Below are 22,448 nucleotides of genomic sequence, written 5' to 3'. Positions count from 1 at the left end.
CCCCCAGGCAGGCACCACATCCTTCTTTTGTTTGAAGGGCTGCACATATGACTAAACGCAGTCACAGACCCCATACAAACACCTTCAGTTAATATCCAGATCCAGCTCCGCAGTCAAGCCCTGTCACCTTTCCCATGACTGGACAGATCGTGATGTGGTTTTGTTCTTCTTTTTTTTAAGATCTGTGTTATTTAAACACACCATTACCTAGAAAAAAAACCAGTCATTTTCATCAGTTAATAAGAGAAGAAAAGCAATAAGCATAATGGGGATGGAAAAAGAAAAAACTGAGGTTAATGCAGCTAAATCAACGGGACTGGCTCATCCCCTAGGGCTGAGCCAGCCCAGCTTCCTCAGCTCCTCTAGGAGAGGCTCTCTGCTCCTCTGCTCTGCACCTGGAATTGCAGGCTCTGCAGCAAAGATCCTCAACAAATCTATCAGGACAGAGCAGTAAAATAATACCCAGAAACGGCAAATTTTCTCCTTGGGTTCAAAAGGAAAAAAGCATTTCTGGTCTGGTCTAGACACAGTTTTAGAACATATTTGGAAGGCAAAGATTATTCAATGACATGGAAGGAAAGGAAAACCAAGTACCTCCGATTGTCTTTGAAGTGAAGGACTGTAACCAATTAGTAACTGAAGATGGGAAGAAACAGCACATGCCAAGTATCCAAAGTATACCAAAAAAGCTACAAAGCATCAAGAAAACAAAAAGAAGATGGGGATTTTTTTGTTTTCATTCATAGAAGAGCCTCAATGTCTTAGAGGATTTGAGTTCAGATTCAGGAACAGGAAAGGACCTGCCACAAACCCACCCACAGCTGCACAGCTCAGGTGCATCCCCCAGGAACAGCAGTGGAATCCCCCAGCTCCCTGCTCTTCCTCACATCCCAAGGGACACGTGCAATGCCATCCTCAAGCAAGGCTTACAAGAAGCCCCAGGCACAACATTAAATACCATTCTGCAGCTCAAATCAGAACTGGCCTTTTCAGTTCAGCCACAAAGGGATTCTGCACATTTTAATTAATGGGTTTAATTACTGGTAGCAGGTTTATTATTCAGGCCAAAAAAAGCTTTCCATGCAGTTCATCTCTTCCTTAATTTGAACTGAAATCTCATTGAAAAGCCAAATTCTACACGTTTAACAGTGCCCAAGTTACTATTTTTACTCACATTTACTACTAAGCTTTCCCAAAACCATAGTAAGTATATTCCCTCTGCCAAGGTGGCATGCTGGATTTATTTAAATAACATATATTTTGATTGTGACACACACTAACTCTCCATAACCCACCTGAATTCTGTGGTGATTAGTTTATAGCATGGGGAATTCAGGATTATTTAATTTAATATACTCAAAGTACTATTCTAAGAGAGCAAACTACTAAGACTCATTTCAAAGTAGATATTGGAAATGTAGAGATCATCTGGGTAACCATGTCTGAGGCATTCATGAATAAACCCTGTTTGCAGTATGAAGCTCACTTAAACAAGTTTTTTAATTGCTTCAAGCAGTGTGTTACTGTCAGACTAAAGGTGGTCAGCCACACAGAAAAGGCTCAGCAAACTGCAGGCAGCTTTTGGGCAAACACTGTAGGCATAATGTGCTGCACTGGAAACCCTGTAAATACCCTTGAGGTGAGTGCAGAAACAGAGATGCTTGCTTTGCCTTCCCCTTCCCCTCAGAACCGCAGAAGGGGGCAAGGGCTGGTGCAGCTGCAGGGCAGGAGGAGCTGGGGGCAGAGAGAGGAGCTCAGGGCAGAGAGAGGAGCTCAGGGCAGGCCGGGCAGGAGCAGCTGCCCTGGCACAGAGAGAGGAGCTCAGGGCAGGCCGGGCAGGAGGAGAGGAGCTCAGGGCAGAGAGAGGAGCTCAGGGCAGGCCGGGCAGGAGGAGAGGAGCTCAGGGCAGAGAGAGGAGCTCAGGGCAGAGAGAGGAGCTCGGGGCAGGCCGGGCAGGAGCAGCTGCCCTGGCACAGAGAGAGGAGCTCAGGGCAGGCCGGGCAGAGGAGAGGAGCTCAGGGCAGAGGAGAGGAGCTCAGGGCAGGCCGGGCAGAGGAGAGGAGCTCAGGGCAGGCCGGGCAGAGGAGAGGAGCTCAGGGAAGGCTGGGCAGGAGCACAGGAGCAGCTGCCCTGGCCCTGGCGCAGGGCTGGCTCCACCAGCCCCACGTCAGTGCAGCTGCTGTTCCCAAGGAAACGTCTCCCAGAGCCCGGCTGCAATCGGCCACAGCCAGCTCCCAGCAGAAGCTGCTCCAAACACCCTGAGCGCTGCACTGTGCCCTGGGGCTGGCTCCACAGCAAACCTAGCCCAAAGGAATTCAGAAGTTTGTCCCACAGTGGACAAATCAACCACAGGCCAATGGGGCTGCTGTGGCTCTGAACCACAGCCAGATCTCCGGGAAACAGAGGGGTGGCAGAGCCCTGGGGTGTAACCTGGGTTGGTTATGCACCAGGTTGGGAACAAATACAGAATCTCCTGCACTCACTGCTTCTCCACAAGGATGGAAACATCGGCAGTGCTCTCCTCCTCCCAGAGCACCCAGGCAGGGAGCACAGGCTGGAGCAGAGTCCTCGTGGTTGCAATCCCTCCTGCTGGATGGATGAGCACAGCTGACCTGCTCAGAGGCACCATTCCTCCAGGCCAGCAAGGGTGGCACAGAGCTGGAGCATCTCCCAGGACAAGGGGCACATGACATTGAACTGGCACCTTGCACCTTCAGCCATCTAGGACCTAGGGCAGCTACGACCTGTTCAGCTACTGATGCAGAGAGACCCTGAAATCAGCCATCAGGTATTTAAGAGGCTCTTGCTAAACTCAGCCTAGCAGGAGAGTAAAATGATTCACAAGAATTCTATATTTATAACGAAGATTCACCAAAAATGACTCATGTACTGAACCAATCTAATTTTAAATAGAAGGGAAAAACCTCTCGAAGAGTCACACGAAACTGGAATGGGGGAGGGAAGAGAACTGTACACACAGGAGAAAACCAGCCAGGAGCTGTTAGCCAAATCTGCTGGAAGGGATTTCTCCATTCAATCAGCCAAAGTAAAAACAGAACATTCAGCTTCACCTTCTTCTGGTTTGGCTCTGTTCAAAGCAGCAGCAGGCTGGAGTCCTGCTTCAGGACAGGTAGGATTGCTGGGCAATAATGAGGCAGCTCAGTGCAGTCATTAGTCCTTCAGACCATGAAGAATTTAGAACACAAAACCAACTGGAATCACAGTAGGAGGACGAGAGAAGTATGAAGACTTTAAAGTATTCCTAATTTTGGCCAAGCAGAGTCTAACAGAAACAGCTGCCACCCTATCACCTGTAACACCAACAATGCAGCACAGCTTCCAGGACAGGATTTCAGGAACAGAGAGCAGGCAGACCACACTGGGAGCTCCCTGGAACACAGAGCCAGCCTCCAGCAAACCCACCTGTCATCTCGGCTGGGTACTTGGATAATGACATTTTAGTAAGAGTTACATTACAACTTGTAATGTAAACACACATAGCAAATACAGAGGTGAAATGGGCCTGAACACCACGATTTCTAGTATCTAAATCCCTCCATTTACCTCTGACAGCAGAGAAAATAAATGTCTAGAGGAAAAGCAAGGTTAGGTAGCATTAGCTCTTTGTGTGACATTTACCACATAAGGCGATGATGTGACTGCTGTCTTCATGTACAAATTTCCGGGTGACAGCTTCTTCCATGATCTGCTTTACCTAAAATGAATAGAGAGAAATGATTGCACGATCCCAACAAAATCAGCACAGCACTTGGGAGTTTCAGTTTCAACCACTGCTTGCGCCTTCCCCCTCACCAACAGACAAACAACTCCCTCACATCACATTTTGCAGGGAGGAATGGATCTAAGGAGGGAAGCACACACAAACCTCAGGGGCCTATAACAGCATGAGGAAACCTCTGGCAGAACAAGGACAGGCTGTTTGGGGCGTGCCCCCATCGAAGGCAGATTTCAGTGTGCCCACAGCACCCGCCAGAGAACTTCTCCAGCACACCTTTTGAAGAGCTGTGAAAGACTTTTTATATGATTCATCCTTGGCCTTCACAGTCTCTTCTGCTCATGAAACCAGATTGTGTAGCTATGTCCCATTTCCACTTGTGCCATTCTGCTCTTTTTCAAGCACAAAGCGTCACTGAGCGACATGGGCACACATTCCCAGAGAGTTTTAGGGCCTCCTCCCTACCTGGGAAACAGGGAGCATGCCACAGCAATTACAAATGATTCAAAGCTCTGCTGCACCAGACAGTATACAAAATTATTACAGTACCTACAGAGAAGGCAGTGTCTTCAGTTATCACTTCAAGACACGATTCAGCAATTGTAGCAAATAAAATTACACTTATCACACTTTTTAATGATTTAAAACAAAGTTCCTTTCCAGTTTCAGGGTTCAGGATGTATCAAGCTCCAGAGGGAAATAATTGCAAATTACTGACTTTCAAAAATTAAAGAAGAAACAGACAATTCTTACAATGAGGCTCTTGGCAAGAGGCTGTAGTCACCCTCCATTCATCTGCCAGTGATTTCTCCCCAATGGCTTCCTCAGCCTGACACCACATGAAACCTCACTGGTTTCCAGCTCATCACCAACTCATTTAACAGACACTCATTTCCTCCTGGCCGTGGAGAGCTCGCTCTCTTCTGTGTACAAATTAACCATAATTTTTGACTTCTCTCATTTGTGAGCTACAATTACAGGGTTATGACACCCTGACTAAACATATGCCAATTCACTTTTAATACATGAAAGTAAGTGCTACCATGGCAGAAGACTCGGCCAAACACTCTCTTCTTCCAGCATTTAGAGCTAACTGGGTACCACTTCATGGCACTGACAGGTCCCAGGGTTTTGGGCTTTTCCCCTTGGTGCTGGACCAGGAGAGCTGCAGTGCTCCATTGAGAGCTGGGCTCTGCAGCTGCCTGTGGAGGTGCCTTCTCTGCTTTGAAGGGCTTCCTCCTCCAGCAGGACCATCTGTGAGACCAATTCTGGATGCTGTAATTAAACACCCCCTCCCCCAGAACTCCTCCTGGGGCCTCTGTGCCCACTCGTACACCCCCAGCCCGGCTGGCAGCAGGCTGCAGCTCTGGCACTTGCTGCACGAGCCTCTCAACACATGGCATTTGCCTCGCTCCAAGTTCTGGATCAAATGGATCCTCCAGAATCTGTGCTCCTTATCAAACAGGAGCCCTCTGAGTCGCAGAGAAAACACTGGAGGGGAAAAAGGAAACGTGTAAGAGGCTTTCAAAGTGTTTTATAGCTGAGGATTTCAAAACAAGTCGTTTGCACTCTATAAAACCTGGCTCGCTGCTCACACCTGAGGCCTGACAATATAAACTTTGAGCCAGGCAATTTGTTTCTTTCCTGTGGCTTTTCTGACATGGCATTAGAACTCAGGACCTCACAGTGAGGCAGCTGGAGGTGGAGGAGTAGGAGTGTATCAAGGGAGAAGCAGGGGTGTGAGGAGGCCTCGTGAATGGGTCTCACATCTGGATTATCCTGTGTGCTCAACAATCCCTTTGGCACAGTTTCATTCACCCAAGGAAAGGGCTGGTGTACTACTGGCAAAAAGCAACTGAGCGCCCCTGGGCTGAAGGCAGACAGACTCTGCCCTGGTGCAGCACAGTCACAGCAGCCTGAGCACACACAACTCAAGGGCACAGACAGGACTTCAGCACTGCACACCATGAAATCAGTCTCAGCATCCCAGAGAACATTAACTGCAATTCACATCCTAACAACGGGGAGGAAGAAGAGTAGTTTCAATGAGCAAAAGCTCAAGTGCTCAGCAGCCAATTCATTGCGACACACATTTCCCAGGCACACCCCAATCAGCTCAGTATGTTATTGAGATCCCCATCAGCTAAAATTTTAAGTGTACAAAAACTGAGAAAGAACAGTGTTTCAGATTTAATAATCAATGCTACTTTTCTAGAGCAGCACCATCCAGTGTCTCTGAGGAGACTTTAATCCCCAGAGCTAAGGACACAGAGTAGGCTCTCTGTGTGTTCCCCACTGCCACCAGATGCCAAGCAAGCTCCCTGCATTTTCTGGAGAGTGACTGAATGTTATTAGAAAACATTTTTAAGGCATAGACAGGATATGAGAAGATTCAAAAGCAGGAATGCAATGTTCTTCAATCCCACGTCATCCCTCACTGCCACGTAATTCATGGATGCTCCAGGCAAGGAGCTAAAGCAAGTGCTTCTGATCAAATGGAACACAAGCTTTTTTTTTGTTCTTGTTTCCTTAATTCCCTTGCAATATTGCACAGCTCTTCATAGGGAATTCTGCTGCTTTGTCCCTGTTCTCAGGAGGCACTTGACAATGGAGCTTTTTGAGCACAAGCCCCCACACACACCCACTAGCAGCTACCAGCAGACCTGACCAAACTGCAAATTAATCTCTTTAGCAGAAGCGTCCCCACCTGCCCCCAGAGGGAAAGGATGTGCAAGGGATGCAGGGCTGCTCCCAGAGCCCGGAGAGGAGCCTGTGCAGGGGGAGGGAGCGCTGGGGCCGGCTGTGGCACCGGCGCAGGTCCAGCCCTGCAAACACCATCCTCTCTCTGCGCCTCCCCTGCAGAACACAGGAGCCGCTTGCCCTCACCAGGCTCTCCTCTGGACCTGCCTGCTGGCACAGAGAGGCACTCGTGTCACTCAGTGTCACTGTCCCTGAACCAGCTGCAGCCCTGGGGACACCTGCTCGCCCTGGAACAGGTGCCAGGCTCTGGGGACACGCATCTGCCCCCCTGAGAGCAGGGACAACAAAGCTCTGCCCAGCCAGGTAAAGATCTCAGTGCTGAGGAAGGTCCTGCTGGCAGTGTTGTACAGGTAAAGCAAAGCAAACTCCCCAGAGAGAAGTTGCTTGGCATTTGAAGGATCTTCTAATGGATCACTGCTCTGACTTTATCCCACATCCTACAAGGGCTAAAACTTTCAGAAGCAGTCAAACACTGAACCCATACTATAATACATGGATTATTTATTAAGTTTCACTCAAAAAATACACAAGAGAAATGCCTCTACGTTTAATTTTTTAAAATTTTATTTAAGGAAACTTTAAAAATGGTAAAGAAGAATGCTCATAACACACCACAATAACCAGGAACACAGTTAAAGCCTACAGCATTTTTTCCTTAAAGGAAAAAACCTAATGTCCACCATCCATATCTTCTTCAGCTTGGGCAGCTTCTGCTCACCTCCTTTATCGACAGCTCCTACTGCACTGACTCCTGATGAAAGACTGGCAGTGTAATAAAAGCTGTTCAATAACTATTGCACTTCTGCTCAGAAGCCCTTACATTTCAGCTGCAAGTTGAGCAATTGAGCTTCTCAAGTGCTCTGAAATCGTTCAAGGTAGAACTGCTAAGGTTATTGTTATCCTGTTTGTTTCACAGCTAGAAAGTACTGTTTAAATCCAGAAATGGCAAAACCCTCCATTTCAGGAGGCAAAAGGAAATGGCCAGAGAAAAAAGCCTGTTTTATGAGCCTGCTTGTCACAACAGATTTTCCTGCAGAGAGAGATAAATGCTTGAAACGTGAACTTCCAAGCGGCCTCAGCATGAATCCCAGCAGTTACATTTTCGAAACACATTACATGTCTTCCTTTCTGTGAGAGCCAACAAAACACATTCCCTACCAATGGGAAAGTCCATCTGAGTAAAAGCAAACAGCATCAAATTTCCCAAAGGAAAAATGCAGAAGTTTTAGCTGCAAGACTGAGGCAAAATAAACTAAACACTTTGGACCAAATTACTTTGGAGATAACTGTTCTACAGTTTGCAAAGACAGCTGAATTTTACCAGGCTTGGTGGAACAGCCCACAGAAACAATCCACTGCCTATGAACTTTGGCTATTGAGGTTATGGGAAAATCACTCAGCAGGAAATAAGAGTCTGGGTTTAAAGGACAAGGGAAGGGGACCAGGGCTCTGAGAACAGACATGGACATGGAGTCAGGTTTTCCCAGCAAGCAGGCAGAAGTGGCTGTATGAAGTCACACATGATAAAAAAAATGAGGTTGAAAATTCTATTGGAGAAAGTTACATACAATCCTTAAGGGCAGCATTATCTGGTGGGCAGTTACCCGTGGCTCCTGTTCAATTCCTGCCTCTTTGTCAATTGATTATTGAAGACAAATAAAATCTCCATCTCAGGGTCTCCAACTGTGACCTGAGCCATTTTCTGACTGTGAGCAAAGACAGGGGCCACAGGTCTGTGAGGGCACACGTGAGGGGTGTTACCTCAACCTGCTTTTAATCAACAAACGCTCTCATGGCTATTTTAGACTGGAAAGCTCTGGCCAACCCTAAAAAGCCAAGCCACTCTAAGTGCTCTAAAAGAGCCTTGGTGAGGACTTGGGAGAAGGAAAAAACAAACCAGAGACAAAACAAAAATGCAGATGACACAGAAGGTACAAATAACACTTTCAAGCATTATTCAAGTAATTTAAAAACCAGAGTCCAATTAAAAACATTTTAGAGACTTTAAAAACAAATTAGCCTCAGATTTTTTAATTACACACCACTACTTCTCCTCAGCTTGAGCTGGCTTGGGTTATGAAAATCCATTTCACTTTTCATCTCATGCATTAGCACAAGATTGCAACGTTCACACTTGGAAAACATTTATCAGATTTATTTATATATTTAAGCATCACTCAGGAGAGCAAGCGCACCCACTTCTAAATAAAACCTTGCACTGCCTCAGCTCAGAGGTTCTGGTTCAAGCAGAAATTTCTAATCGAAGTGGCATGTTTGTGGCAGCATTCAGCAGGTACCACCTGCCCAGAGCCAGCTGCTGGCTGGGTCATCCTGGGACACAGTCCTTGTGTCTGTCCCTGCTCTGCCCTTTCTATACTCCCTACAACACCTGATGTGTTCTGAGTCCAGCATTAATGAGTACCAGGACATGGCAGCCGGGCTCAGGAACCTTGGCCACAGCAACAACTTTACATCTGAACTTGGACGGCTCCTGCTGCTTCCCCAGCAGTGAACTGAGGAGGGGAAGGAGCAGGAGGGCAGGTACCTGTTAGAAAAACTTGTTACTGCTGTGAGGGATAAGCATTAAACCCCGCTTCACTGCCGTGTAATAACCGGCATCTACACGCAGCTCACCACAGCCAGTGCCACAAACCCACAAAATCCGGTATGGGTGCAAGGGGAGAGGGGGCCGCAGGGAGCCCCAGCAGGAACGCGCTCCAGAGGCGCCCACGGCCCTTGGGCACCACCGGCACCTCGTCCCGCCCCGGCAGGAGCCCTGCTCTGCGGCAGCAGCTGCTCCAGCGCGATGCCATCCGTCCGTCCTGCCGAGCCCCGGGCAGCACGGAGCAGTGCCGAGCACCGCCCCGCAGCCGGGGAGCGCCGTGCGAGGAGAGCGGCACCGGCCCGGCCGCGAGTGGGACCGAACACCTCCGCTCAGGTGCGGGGCTGGGCCCCTCGTGTACACACGGCTCTGGCTGCCCCAGCCCGGCAATGTCACACAGGTGTGTACAGAACAACCACCCAAATTAACCCTTCCCAGGGCACAGGTGCCCTGGCACCTGGGAGTCAGCTCGGCTCATCCACGGGCACCTCAGATTACCTTTCTTACCTCCGATTTCCCTCCCTTCTCCGGTAAAGCTCCCAGTTAAGGAAAAAAGTCATAGAAAACGAGTGCTGCGGGAAACACAAACGCCGGGCGCGGGAGCCGATGCCAGCCTCCTGCCGCGCACAAGTCCCGCGGGCGGCATCCCGGCTCCAGGTGCGCCCGGGGAAAGAGCGCCGAGGTTCCCCGGAGCCGCACGGCCCGCACCCCGCCAGCCCCGCCGGGGCACGGCCGCGTCCTCGGCGCCCCCCGGGCGGGCGCGCACGGCCGAGCCCGCTCCCCGCCGAGGCGCCGGCACCGGGACCTGGAGCGGCACCGGGACCGGCCCCGGCCCCCGCCCGGGCCGCAGGGCGTTCCCCACGCGATGCGACCCGCGGCCCCCCGGGGCCGGACCCCGGAGCGCGGGGCTCTGCACGCCGCACAGCCCGGAGCCTCCCCCGCCGCCGCCCTCACCTCCTTCTTCACGTTCCACAGCAGCTTGTCCTTCACGGCGTCCGCCGAGCAGCTCATGTTGGCGGGCCCGGGGCGCTCACAGCTCCCGACCCGGGCCCGCCGCCATCTTCACCGCGGCGTGACGTCAGCGGGCGGGGCGGGGGCGCAGCCCGGCCGCAGGGGGGCGCTGTGCGCGGGGAGAGAGCGGAGAGAGCGGGACGGGGGGACAGCGGGGGGACAAGGGACAGAGGGACACGGGGCACGCGGGACAGAGGGACACGGGGCACGCGGGACAGAGGGACACGGGGCACGCGGGACAGAGGGACACGGGGCACGCGGGACACGGATCCCCGCTCCGCTGCCGGCCCCGGTCCGGGAGCACCAACCCCAAATCCTCGGTGGGGATCGCATCGGCAACACGGAACTAAAGTTCCACAGACCCACACTACCAATGAAAAGTAATGACGCTGGAGAAAAATCACAGAAGACAAAATATAACACTTTATTAAAAATTAGTGTTCTGTTTCGTTTTAATGCACTGGTGAAACACTTTAATCAACAGATAATTGATTAATTACTGCATTATCTAGGTACTTTTTCTGTAAAACTGACCCTTAAAAGTTAGACATGAAAATAAAACAAAGACTGAATCTCTAAGAAAATAACTTGATCACAGAATGTCAATTTAAACAAGATCAGCAATCATATTTGTTATCCTCTGTATATAAAATATCATAGAAATCCGAAAGAATCCTTTACTCTCAATAAACAAATTAAGTGTCAGCCACCCTGTGAGGTAGGGGAGGGTGTTACTCGTTCCATAGGAGGAGGAGAAGTGACACACATGCAGAAAACAGAGCCTGTCCCCTGGGAGGGCAGGGCTGGAACAGGACTCTGTCCCACAGCACGGGGGAAGGTGGCTGCGAGGTGAATGCCAAGGATTGTCACAGAACACAACCTCAGTGTGTAGGCAGGGGCTGCTGGGCAGACCCATCCAGTTCAGGTCTATCCCCAGTATTGCCTGGAGAGAATTCTGTCCGAAAATGAAAAACCTCGAGAAGAACAAAATCAAACCAAGCCCACAGTAAGCAATGCCCATTCAAACGCAGCTCTCGGTGACAGCATGGTCCCCCCAACACCCTCCCTGTCCATCACTTATTTTCTGTTTTAACCAACAAGTGCAAAAGACCAAAGTCACTGGAGTGGAACATTGCAGCAGGATAAATGTCTCCTGCTCAAAAACCAGAATGTCAGGGTGAAGGTTAAGCAGTGCCTGTGTCTGGGCACTGAGCAGCAGCCGGAGCTGAGCCCTGCAGAGCTCTCCCCTGTGCCCCTGCTGCCCCATCACCCCGAGCCAGGGCTCCCTCCCTCCCTCCCTGCAGAGGGCCCGAGGGCTGGCAGGGCACGGGCACTGCGTTTCGGAAACACCCCAGAGCCCTGGGGCACAGGGCTGGGCACGGCTGGCACACACTCACTCCCTCATTCAGGGCACTGCCTGCATGCACAGGGCTTGGACTCAATTTAGGAGTGAAGAGACAGTGAGTCCTGTAAGAATGACAGCTGATGTAGTTACAATTCACACCCTACAAGTGGGGCAAAAAGGCTCTTTTTTCTCCCAAAGGCTGCTCCAAATTCCTGTTAATGCACCCACTGGTGATGGTCTGGGTGGAAGCCAGTACAAGTCTCAACTTGCAGACAAACACATACAATTAGAAACCTGTACTGTCTTAATCTGAGCTTAATTTGAGCAGAAATCCTTGGAGAGCTCACTGCAAACCCACCAATGCTGCCTCTAGACTGCATCACCCTGCTCCCTGCTGCTGCTTCTGCACTACACTGGCTGTAATCTTATGTTCTAGAATGTCTAGAACATTCCTGCCACAATAATTAATAGCCTTCAATCACGTAAAGAATGATTAAGGTGAGAATACAAAGCATGTGTTACATCTCAGCTCCAGTACTCGAAATGAGCAGAACCTGGTGGGACAGAGACTGGAGCAGGGCATGATTTGGGCAAGGCAGATTCAGTGACACCCCGTGCTGGAGCAGCTCCAGACAAGCAGGACTCAGGAGAGCCCACAGTGAAAGGGAAAGGATATCTGCACGTATTTCAAACCTGAGCACAACTGCTGACAGTTCTTACTGATATTCCACATTCCACAAACACCCAGAAGATCCTTCACACTTGGTAAAAGATTCTCACAACCCAGATGGTTCTCAAAACTGTTTGCTTCCCAGGTTAATTAATCTAAATTCAAATCAGAAATTATTACTACTTGTTGGCTGTGGGAAATAGGGAAAGGAAAACTAAACCAAAACATGGGCTTTCCTCTGCTTCTTACAGTGTAACAATTCACAAGTTGGGTCCATTTTGTTAATGACTCTGTGAGTACAGAAAGCCTCTGGAGTAGCACAGGGATCTGACACTCTCGTTCACACACTCCTTCCCACACCTGTCCTCCCCAGAAAAAATAAAAGCAAATATGACATTTTTCTGCTTATAACTTCATTTAAACACAGTTTTGCAAGGCAATCAGCATCACTTACTTACTCTGTTAACATTCACTATGATAGTAACAAGAAAAAATAATGTAAATCATTTGCCAAGAAACAGAAGTGCCGCGTGTTTTTTTAAATGGCATCAGCCTTTGTTACAAGACAGAAAAAGCACAAGATAATAACTTGAAGCTATTAAATGCAGCACAAAGACCCCATCACTGCAGCCTCTGCTGGTGGCTTCTAATTAAATAGCATCAGTGGAGGGAAAAAATTTTTAAAATCCACATCACACTCTAGCAGAATTAGAGAGAAATATCACAAAAATCTTTGTTGAAACTAAACCTCAACAGCTGTATTTTCCCTGGCACAACAGAATAACCAGCTGGAAAACAAAAACTTACAGAAAGAAGTATAAAAGAGATTGCTAGGATTATTAGAAATTTCAAGAGGCCTTTCACAAGAAGGCAGGTGCATCCCTGTGCAATGCTGCTTCCTGAATGCGAGGAGAATTAAGTGAATCCTGCCACGTGTAGAGGCAAGAAAATCCTAAGTCTGTTAGTGTTTTCTTACTAACCCACAATATTTTAATTTTCAAAAACCTAAATGAGTGCAAATAATTTTTTGCTCCCTCCCCTGCTTCCATTACTCCCAAACCATCTAGATCTCAATTCTCCTTCGGAACTCCCTGCAATAATTTGGGATCATTTTGTTGTCAGGGTTTTGCAGTAATTTTCTTTAAATCTTACAGGTGGATTTGGCACTGGTCAAAGCAGTTCAGGACTGACCATTGTGGAATCTGGAGCTTTGTGACCAGGAATGATATGGGAACACAAAGGCAGCTGTGGAATATATCCAAAGTATCCCTGGCTCCAGTGGGCAGCCAGCAGGAATTACCATGACAGTGGCAAAACTGCTACCTACAGCTCAAACATACAAGCAAATGTTTAAAAGTACAACAATGGCTTTTCATACTGAACTTGAAACTGTTTCCAGAAAAATTCCAGAAATTTCCAAATTTTCAGAGCAGACTTGACCCCCACCTCCTGAAGTGCCCTGTAAATCAGCACCCAGCCAAGCACTCAGAATAAAAGTGATTATTTCAGTTTAAAAGCCAGTATAAGCCAACTCTCTGCTATGCCCAAAGCCTCTCACAGTTCCATGCTAGAACAATATTTTCACAGCTGTTTTTCTTCTTCAACTTCTACCCTCTAGAAGGGATTCAGGACACAGAACTTGAACTCACATGTTCTAGCCTTAGAAAACACTGTTTAGCCTGTACTTCTCCAGCCGCTGCAATTTCTTCCCTGCTGCTTGAGAAATTTAACATCAAATAGCACTTTTAGGCCACAGGAGGAATGTAAAAGCAATTCCCCAGATTGCCCTTGTTTATATAAACAGGATTTCACAGTGACAAGCTTCAACCAGGGCAACAGTGCCACAATCTGCTCAGGTTTGCTTACTTCAGGTTTCTTCCCTCACCATACCCATTTCCCCCTCTCCCAGGACAAGTCACTACCTACACATTTACATCTTCAGAGACTTCCACTTTTCACATGGAGAGGCTGATGACTTGATTCTCACCACTTTGGAAGAGCTTGCCTAGGAATCAATGAGTTTTAAAGACACCATCCTGGAACACAAACCTTTGCAGGTGATCTGGGGACAGGGCTGGGAGAGCACAGGTGCAGCTGACTGGCCAGCCAAACATTTCTGCGGGGGGTCATCCCATGTAGGGTCTGCCAAGAGCAGCCACATTCAAGTTCTCTCTTCAGTATCTTGATTTAATAACTGCAAGTTCCATTGTACAAGGCCCTGGAAGGGGAGCTGTCTGGAAAGAGCTTTTCAAACCGCCCAACCTCCCTCAGGAAGAGCAGTGCTGCTCCCGGCAAGGGGGAAACTGGCAAATCGTTGGCTAGGAAAGAGCAACCACAAACCGAGAACCAGCATTCCACATCCCCCTCCCAGCAGAAGGAGGGGCCAGCCTGCAGGTACGGCACAAGGTGCACAACTCACACCTCAGTTCTGCAAGGCCTTGGCCTTCAGTGCTGCTCTGTGCACACAAATCCCCGCTGCCTTTCCAGGGGCCGAGGCGCCCCGTGAAGATGGCTGTCCAGGGATGCCCCTCCTGCCCAGGGACAGGAGGGGAGCTGCAGCTGCCGCAGGCCCAGCCCAGCTAGTGGCCGAGCTGGCGGTCGTCGTAGGTGCTGTACCTCTTGACGTGGATGCGGCGCACGCGCTCGCGCAGCTCCAGCCCCTCCTCATCCTCGCTGTGCGAGGCCTGGCTGCGGCTGCGGCTCGTGGCCTCCAGCAGGGAGTTGTCTGGGACCCGGGGTGTCTCGTACAGCAGGACATTCAGGGTCTCCTCATAGATCCGTGCCTCAGGGAACTCAACCTGCAAAACACAGCACGTGTCCTGTTCCTCAGCCATGCAGGGTAACAACTGCAACACACACCCACACGTGAGCCACAAACCCACACATCATAAAGAGTAAAAAATTTGTGATGGAGGGTTACTCCCACCAGGTCACCTCCCTCACCTTATCTTTTAGATTGCTCTAGAAGGGAATACAGTCTCTCTAATTCTTAACATTGGACCCTGCTAACCTCAGCTGCACCACTGCAAATTCAGAGTTCACTCCTGAAGTGAGAGAAGCTCTGCAGACTCCTGAAGCTAATCAGGACCGTTTGCAACCCGCAGCACGGGCAGGTGAAGCTCCATTACCTTGGTTTGCTTCTTCTCGGTGGCGTAGACGATGGAGGTGCAGCATACCTCGGCCAGCTTGCGGCCCTGCCCGTAGAAGGACCAGCAGCAGATCTCGTCCCCGATCACGTCCTTGATGAACAGCACTCTGCCGTTGAACCGCAGGGACAGCTTGTCAAACAGCTCGATGTTCTTCAGCAAGTTGTCATCAGAGTTACTGAAACACAGCAACAAAAGCAGGAACAGGGCTTTTCAAGCAGCCATCTCTGCCTGTTCCGCCAGCTTTCAGCACTGATCCAACTGCAGAATACAAATAAGTAGTGACTCACTGCCGCGTGCTGCCAAGAAAAGAGGGGTAATAGTCCATTTCAGATACAAATACACTGCTCTGACCCCACGAGCAAACACACCAGCCTTTAGAGGTCAGCTTACACAATTAATAAGGACAGCACAATGTCCCAAAGCATTACATGAACTATCCATGCTCGAGATGATCAAATCCCACTTCACTGAAGTTCTCTGGCTTGATGACAGCAGAAGTCCAGAGTCAATGTGTCCTGGAAGGCCATGTGCTCTGCATGCTGCACAGCACAGACACACTGCCAGAATGAATACATTATTTTTTTTAAAAAAAGTTTTATTGTCAGACATGCAATGTAAGGCCTTACTTACTTTTCAAACCAAGATAGTTGTCAAAACCCAAAACAAACCAAAAGAAGTGAAGTTAGATCATTCATCATCATCTTCCACTCCCACAGTCAAAAAGCAACTTTTCCACTAAAGTGAGGGGAAAAAAGAAGGGACATACCTGGTGTAGGAGTATTTATTGTTGCTTCTATTATACAGCAGTTTAACAACAGGCTGTTGGGAGTGAGAGAAAAGAAGAAAAGGTAAGTTCTGTGTTTCAATACATTTAGAATAAATCCACAGTTGAAAAGAGCAGTTACTTTCATTGATGACTCTATCAGTCTCTCCTCTTCTTTTGGAGAGGTGATAATAGGGATGCTGCAGACAGGTTCATACAAGTCTTTCTTGTCCTGTTTTAATGAAAGAAGAAAGAGAGGAAATAAGAAAGGAATGCTAAAGCTGATGCTGCTGCCTCCTTCAGCCCCTCCAGCCATGTTTCCAAAGGCTGTGATGCACAGGAAAAGAGCTGGGTTGCTACAGCAACCACCCAGCTTACCTTGATCTGCAACCCAGAATCACAGCACAGATTTCCCATCCCCGGAAGGCAGCAGTAATTGAAATATTGGGGTGCAGGTGGATGTCCTCAGCTATAGCCAGGACAAGGTCCAGTCATACTTGGTTTAAGTAGGTTTAATATTACATCCTTTCTTGAAGAAAAGGATAGAAGGAGTCTGCAGTAGTTTTAATCAACTCAAACCACTGCACAGACGAGCATCTGGACTGAGCACGTGGCAGAACAGGATGTCACCAACACGAGCCAGCCCTCAGGGACACAGAGCACAACCCAAGTGTGGGCAGGACAGGCCGTGTCCCCAGATCCCTCACCACCTGTTTACTAACTCATATTTTAAAAATGCCTTGCACATCTCAGACTTGGTGCCATTTCTAAGGCCATGAGATAATCTCTCAAGCTGTCTTAAGTAAATTTTATAAGCAAAACACCCATGAAACACTTCACAGGATACTTCTGTTCTTACCTGCAGGGCTGCCTGGCACATGTCCACTAAGCCCTGGATGAGATAGTATTTGGCTTCTGCCATCAAGGCTTTGATCTCCTGCCTGTGTTTTGGAAGTGCAATCGTGTCATCTCTGAGATAGTTTAATATTGTTCCAAAGTGCTTCCCACAACGGTCTATAAGGATCCAGCCTGAAAAAGAGCCAACACATTTCAGTCACCTCAACACAAGAGGCAGGGAAAAGCTCCCTGGAGAGGTTAAACAACACTGAGGTTTCCTGACACTGCTCAGGACGCTTCTCCCATTTCACCCAGTGGAAGTCCCTACTGCCTTTGAGCAAACTGAAGCTGCTTCCAGAACAGAACCTGACAGTGGAGCCCCTTGAATATTGCCCAGATGTTCCCACTGCTTTCCAGCACCCCAAAAGCACAGCCCCAAGCTAAAAACACTCAGCTTCCAGCACAATGCACTGAGATTGCTGCAGGAACCCAACTGCAGGGCTACACTGTGATGCTGGGCAGTCAGAAACCTCTGAGAGCCAAGGAAGGACTAGAAGACAGAATTCACTATTGAGTGCAACAAGTAGATATGGATAATTTCTATGGCCTAATAAGGAGCATTTGGCAATTCTCCAAACACATCTGCTGCTGCTGTTTGGAGTTAAAAAGACAGAGAAATGTTCTGAAGATGCTAAAAGGCAGATCGGCCCAGAAAACCCAGTGTGGGGGAAAAGCTGTTCTAGTCCCCAAAGAGGAGCAAAGAATAGGACAGACAGATCAGGAGGAAGCACAGAAGGGATGAAGCAGAGGAAACAGTAGCAAATGGACAAATTCTTGCAATTTTACAAAATCCCTGAAGTCACATTCCCTAAGGAAACAGGATGTCTGATTACTGCCAAACAATAGCAGTGTAGGACGCACGCACACACAAGGCTTAGTACGGTGCCAAACCCTTTCCCATAACGTGGAAGGCAGGAAAAAAGTGTTATTTTGGAATCTAGGCAGAGAAAACAACCTAGGAAAGTCAGCTAAACCCCTGCTGGACTCTCCAGCTGGAGCTATCAGAACATGACTCTCATTTTCCATCCAGGCTGAGGCTCTTACACAAAATTGCGTGTTCTGCCCTTTATAATGTATCAGGGATTTAAAATATCCTGTGTCCAGCTGGAGGTGACACACTGCCTGACTGATCCCTAAATGCTGCCATGGCACCATGAGCTACAACTGAAACATGCTGCTCAGGAAAAGGGGAAAAAAAAAAGATTTTTCAACAAAGCAAGGCAGGCTATTCTGAGCCTCAAAGCTGAAAACCGTATGTCCCTCCTTACGTGCATGGTTTGAATGATGCCACTGCTTGATGTGACAGAAATGACAACCCACAGACTGTCTGTTCAGTCTTTACACCAACACCAAGCTGCTCACCAGCACGAGGGCAGGAAAGAGGACCAGTCCTTCCCCAGTTCTTTTGAGTAACAAAACCAGGTATTTCTATAAAGCCAAAGGATTGCTAGCACCAACAGGACTTGGCTGCGTAATGCTCCCAGTTATTTTTGGCATATATCATTCTCTACATCCTTAATGGAGTAAAACCACCACCAAACTCCTGCTGTTTTACAAAACTGTTAGCAATGAAAACCACACCCTTACCTTCCTTGTCGGTGAGCACCTCCATCCTGCCGCTGAACATGGCCTTGAGCATGGTGTCGTGCCTGGTGAGCACCTGCACCGTGGTGTAGTACAGGGAGCCCCCGACGTTGAGCCGCACGTACTTGTTGCCCAGGCTGCCGCCCTTGAGCGCGCCGGCCTTGGGCTTGTGTCCGGCGGCCGGGCACAGGGCGCTGCCCAGGCACGTGTCCCCCGACATGGCCTTCTGCAGGTAGATGACCACCCTGCAGCGCGTGGGCCGGGCCGGCCCCGCCGTGGTGCCGCCCTCACGCCTCAGCCCGCCAGGACGGCGGGGCAGGGGCCGGCATCACCCAGGGCTCAGCACGGTGAAGGGCCAGCACGGCGTGGGGGCAGTGGTCACCACAACGAGGGGTCAGCAGTTACCACGGCGAGGGGTCAGCAGACGGAGCGTGGTCAGCACGGAGCCCCACGGCCACTCCACACACAGACGAGGATGTCACTCTGCGGAAGAGACACTTCCTAAGGACACAACTACGCACATCCTGACAAAACACGATTCAGCCATTTTTCAGACAATTGATGCCGCCTGTGCTGTGTCACGCTTCTGAGGCACGTGAAACTCTCCCGACTTCCTGTTGTTGTATCTCCAGCCAACACTGCAAACACCACACGGCAGGAGGGCCCCGCTCAGCTCCCCTTCGGCCTCCCAACAGAGCCCAACTCTCTCCGAGCCCAGCTGAAATGCCCTGAAGAGCCTCCTGCCCCTGCTTCAGCTGGGGTGTGTGTGCATCCCCCTGAGCGGGGCTTGTTGATGTTGGTTTGACTTTGAACTGGAGACACAAATGTCTCTTCAAATGCCTCAACACTGAAAAGATGGATCACAAGGTTCTATTTTCTGGTAACTCCTTTCATTCAAAACTCTCCTGCGTCCATCCTGGAGCCCCGACCAGTGAACGTAGCTCTAATTTGAAAAGAAAATAAACACAACTCCCCACCACGTACACCACTGTTTGTCACTGATGTCCTGCCTTGCTTTAAACCCTCAAAATCCCCTTTTTAGAACAGTGGCATGTTTATGACAGCAGCCAGACCGAACCCGTGAGGAGACAGGAATCCAGCCTGTCCGACCGAGCTCCTCAGAAGGGTAAGCGGTCAGTTCCGTCCCCCCAGGCAGTTTCTCACTGCTCTGACCAAGAACGAAGCTAAACACGAGCAAAGAAGCTAAACCCCCTGCCCCGCCAGCACAGGCAGGAGCCAGCACAACTCCTGCAGGTGGCCACGGAGGAGCTGTGAGGCCTCTGTAAACAGACAGAGATCTCTAATTACCCCTTTTGACACGACCAAAAGCTCCCCACATCCCTTCCCGTCCCTTCCTGCCCCGCGTGGGAGGCAGGACGGGCTGCGGAACAATGGCCCCGCAACGGGACCCGCCCTGGCCCAGCACGGCCGGAAAGGAGGGACCCGAACGGCCCGGGGGGAGCCGGGGGAACCCGAGGGTACCGGTGCAGAACGGGAGCCGGCCCCGCGCGGGTCACACCGAGCGGCCCGCGGGCCCTGCCCGGCCCTGCCGCGGGCCCGCTCCGCCCGAGCCCCCCGGGACAGGCTCCGTCCGCCCCGGCCGCGGGGGAAGCGAACAGAGGCGGCCCGGCCCGGCCCCGCTCACGGCCCCGCGCACCGCCCGGCCTCTCTCACTCACCCGCCGCCGCCACCGCCCCTCACCCCCGGCCCGCCCCGGGAGCCGCCGGCCCGGAAGAGTTTCCCCGGCTCCCGGCGGGCGCAGCGCTGGCGGAGGCGGGGCCGGGCCGGGCGGTGCCGGAGGAGCCCGAGCCCGGCAGTGCCGGCTGAGGCCCCGCACCGTTTGGCTCGGCTCGGCTCGGCTCGCTGCCCCGGCCATGGCGCAGGCGGCGCTGGGCGCGGCGGGGCTGCACTTTGACGAGCTGAACAAGCTGCGGGTGCTGGAGCCCGAGGTGGCGGCGCAGACGGCGCAGCTCCGCGAGCAGTGCCGGGCCTTCGTGGACAGTGAGTGCCGCGCCGGGCCGGGCCGGGCCGGGCACCTCAGGCCTTCTCTCGCCCCTTTCATCTGATCCCGCCCGAGTCCAAAAACCTTCCTGTTTACTGTAAACCCTAAACGTACAGCTGCGTCTAAAAACTGTACGGCAAAGCAGGAGCGTTCGATCTTTTTAGGGAAGTTGTGAATATCACTTGACAATTTTTTCCTTTACAGAAACAGCAGAATTTCAGAACATAGTGGGCAGCTTGATTGAGCTCGTTGACCAACTGGCCAAAGCTGTAGAAAGTGAGAAGATGAAGGTACTGTGCAGTAAATTCCTCGCTTCTCGTGTGCACTGTCCTGTGTGGGGCCTCTCTGTCCCTCCCTCCCTTTACAGCAGAAGCAAGGATTCTCTGTCAGTATTCTGCTGGCATTCCTCTGGGATTAACTGGGCCTTTAAAATTTATATCAATGATAATATTAATCAATAGTAATGAATTAATGAAACTTATGACAGTGTCGTACTGCTCACACATGAACCAGTCCCGCTCTCCCTGCTTGTCTATATTTCTGCACAGAAACAGAACGTGTGCTTTTTAATCACTCCATCTTGGTAGAATTTGTCCTGCAGAGGCAGGAGAGGCCTCTGGTAGCCTGAGCTTGTCAGGCTGTAGGGCCAGTGCCCAGTTTGTGTATCCAGAGGAGTCGCTGACTTTGTTCCTCGAGTTTGGGGAACACCAAACTGCCACCCACCCCTCAGGAGCACAGCATCACCCTCTGGTATTGCTGGCATAGCTGAAATGCCTCACAGTCCACCTGCTGGGAGGGAAAGGGGCTAAAGGAGCGAACCAAAACCCCTCCACACATCCCTGCCCTGTCCTGCCAGGCCATCGGGGCACGGAACCTGCTGAAGTCAATTGCAAAGCAGAGAGAGGCTCAGGAGCAGCAGCTCCAGGCTTTGATAGCAGAGAAGAAGATGCAGCTGGAAAGGTGAGTTTTGTGTTCAGTGCTCTGGGGTGGTGTGCAGGCTGGGAAGGCTCAGGGTGGACACAGGGCTGTCTGCCTGTGCTGTGGGACCCTGGGCTGGTTCAGACAGCCCCACCTGCATCAAAGGTGTGTCCTGGCCAGAGCACATGGGAACAATGCCACAGGCCTGGAGTTACCTTCAGGCCCTGCAGTGACCCAGAGAAGGTTCATCCTTGAGGACTTCAAGGCTGAACAGAGGCAGCACGGGCTGGGGCGGTGCAGAACTCTGAGAGCTGCATCAGCCTCGTGTCTGGCTGATAAAGAGCTGTGTGTGTGACTCAGGCACCTGCTGCTTGCAGGTGACTCACACGGGCAGCCCAGCTCCCCTCCCAGCTCCCAGGGCTGCCCTGACCCCCTCACACGGGGTCCTGGACCCTCTGTTTTGTCTCGCAGGTACCGGATCGAGTATGAGACCCTCTGCAAAATCGAAGCGGACCAGAACGAATTCATCGACCAGTTCATCTTCCAGAAATAGAGGATTTTAAGATAAAAACCAGCTCACATGGAAACTTGACCATTCCAGAATCTTGAGAATTTCAGAAATATGCAATTTCCACTGTGCAGGAGTGCAGATGGTTTGCACAATGGAGGGGCTGTACCTCGGCTTGAGTGTACCATGGCAATAAGAAGGGCTGACAGCTCACAGCTGCACAGACTGTTCTGGCCTTTGATTTTATACCAGTTTTGTACAGTCAGTAGTTCTAATTCAAATTCCAGTTGAATTACTGCTACTGGTGCTTTGTTGTGTCGCTTTTTGAAGTCTACAGCTCTTTCATAGAAATCAGAAAATAAATTATTGTTCTCAGACTGTCTGGCTGTACCAGAATTAGTTGCTCCTCCTCTGTTATTTTTCAATGTAAAGGTTTACACACAACCAGCAGTATTGGATCTATATCTGCCTGTTACTTTTTCTATAGAATTATTAAAAAAAGA

General features: G+C 50.3%; 3 protein-coding genes across 9 annotated transcripts in view; 1 reads left to right on the top strand and 2 right to left on the bottom strand.

Annotated features, from left to right (window-relative positions):
- The window catches only part of SGSM2 (small G protein signaling modulator 2), a 36,201-nt gene extending 26,031 nt beyond the window's left edge, over window positions 1-10,170 (bottom strand). For all 7 annotated transcript variants that reach the window (XM_063173911.1, XM_063173916.1, XM_063173915.1 and 4 more), the window contains exons 1-2: window positions 10,053-10,170; window positions 3,640-3,715 (exon numbers count right to left, since the gene is read on the bottom strand). In XM_063173911.1, coding sequence (XP_063029981.1) covers window positions 3,640-3,715; window positions 10,053-10,109 — 133 coding nt within the window. In that variant the 5' untranslated portion in view covers window positions 10,110-10,170. The remainder of the gene's footprint in view (window positions 1-3,639; window positions 3,716-10,052) is intronic.
- A 339-nt stretch (window positions 10,171-10,509) lies between these two features.
- On the bottom strand, window positions 10,510-19,840 carry TNFAIP1 (TNF alpha induced protein 1). Its single transcript, XM_063174211.1, has 6 exons — window positions 18,521-19,840; window positions 16,896-17,065; window positions 16,179-16,268; window positions 16,040-16,092; window positions 15,253-15,448; window positions 10,510-14,922 (listed from the first exon to the last, which is right to left on the bottom strand). Exons 1-6 carry the CDS (start codon window positions 18,735-18,737, stop codon window positions 14,704-14,706), a joined length of 945 nt encoding a protein of 314 aa, XP_063030281.1. The 5' UTR covers window positions 18,738-19,840; the 3' UTR covers window positions 10,510-14,703.
- Window positions 19,841-20,382: 542 nt separating this feature from the next.
- Window positions 20,383-22,341, top strand: IFT20 (intraflagellar transport 20). The gene is made up of 4 exons (XM_063173768.1): window positions 20,383-20,518; window positions 20,724-20,809; window positions 21,376-21,479; window positions 21,909-22,341. The coding sequence occupies exons 1-4, from the start codon at window positions 20,392-20,394 to the stop codon at window positions 21,988-21,990; spliced, it is 399 nt and encodes a 132-aa protein (XP_063029838.1). The 5' UTR covers window positions 20,383-20,391; the 3' UTR covers window positions 21,991-22,341.
- The last annotated feature ends 107 nt before the right edge of the window (window positions 22,342-22,448 follow it).

The sequence above is a fragment of the Melospiza melodia genome, chromosome 21 (genome assembly GCF_035770615.1).
Source record: "Melospiza melodia melodia isolate bMelMel2 chromosome 21, bMelMel2.pri, whole genome shotgun sequence".
In the NCBI taxonomy this organism is placed as follows: Eukaryota; Metazoa; Chordata; class Aves; order Passeriformes; family Passerellidae; genus Melospiza; species Melospiza melodia.
The sequence above is the reverse complement of the archived record's forward strand: the minus strand, read 5'-3'. Positions and strand labels throughout refer to the sequence as shown.

Bases quoted from the DNA above. Each gene is read 5' to 3' on its own strand.
- TNFAIP1 (XM_063174211.1), bottom strand. From the start codon at position 18,737: ATGTCGGGGGACACGTGCCTGGGCAGCGCCCTGTGCCCGGCCGCCGGA. The intron at 16,093-16,178 runs GTAACTGCTCTT...CACTCCCAACAG, and splicing joins TGATAGAGTCATCAATGAAA to CCTGTTGTTAAACTGCTGTA. The intron at 14,923-15,252 runs GTAATGGAGCTT...TGTGTTTTGCAG, and splicing joins CCGAGAAGAAGCAAACCAAG to GTTGAGTTCCCTGAGGCACG.
- IFT20 (XM_063173768.1), top strand. From the start codon at position 20,392: ATGGCGCAGGCGGCGCTGGGCGCGGCGGGGCTGCACTTTGACGAGCTG. The intron at 20,810-21,375 runs GTACTGTGCAGT...CTGTCCTGCCAG, and splicing joins TAGAAAGTGAGAAGATGAAG to GCCATCGGGGCACGGAACCT. The intron at 21,480-21,908 runs GTGAGTTTTGTG...TTTGTCTCGCAG, and splicing joins AAGAAGATGCAGCTGGAAAG to GTACCGGATCGAGTATGAGA.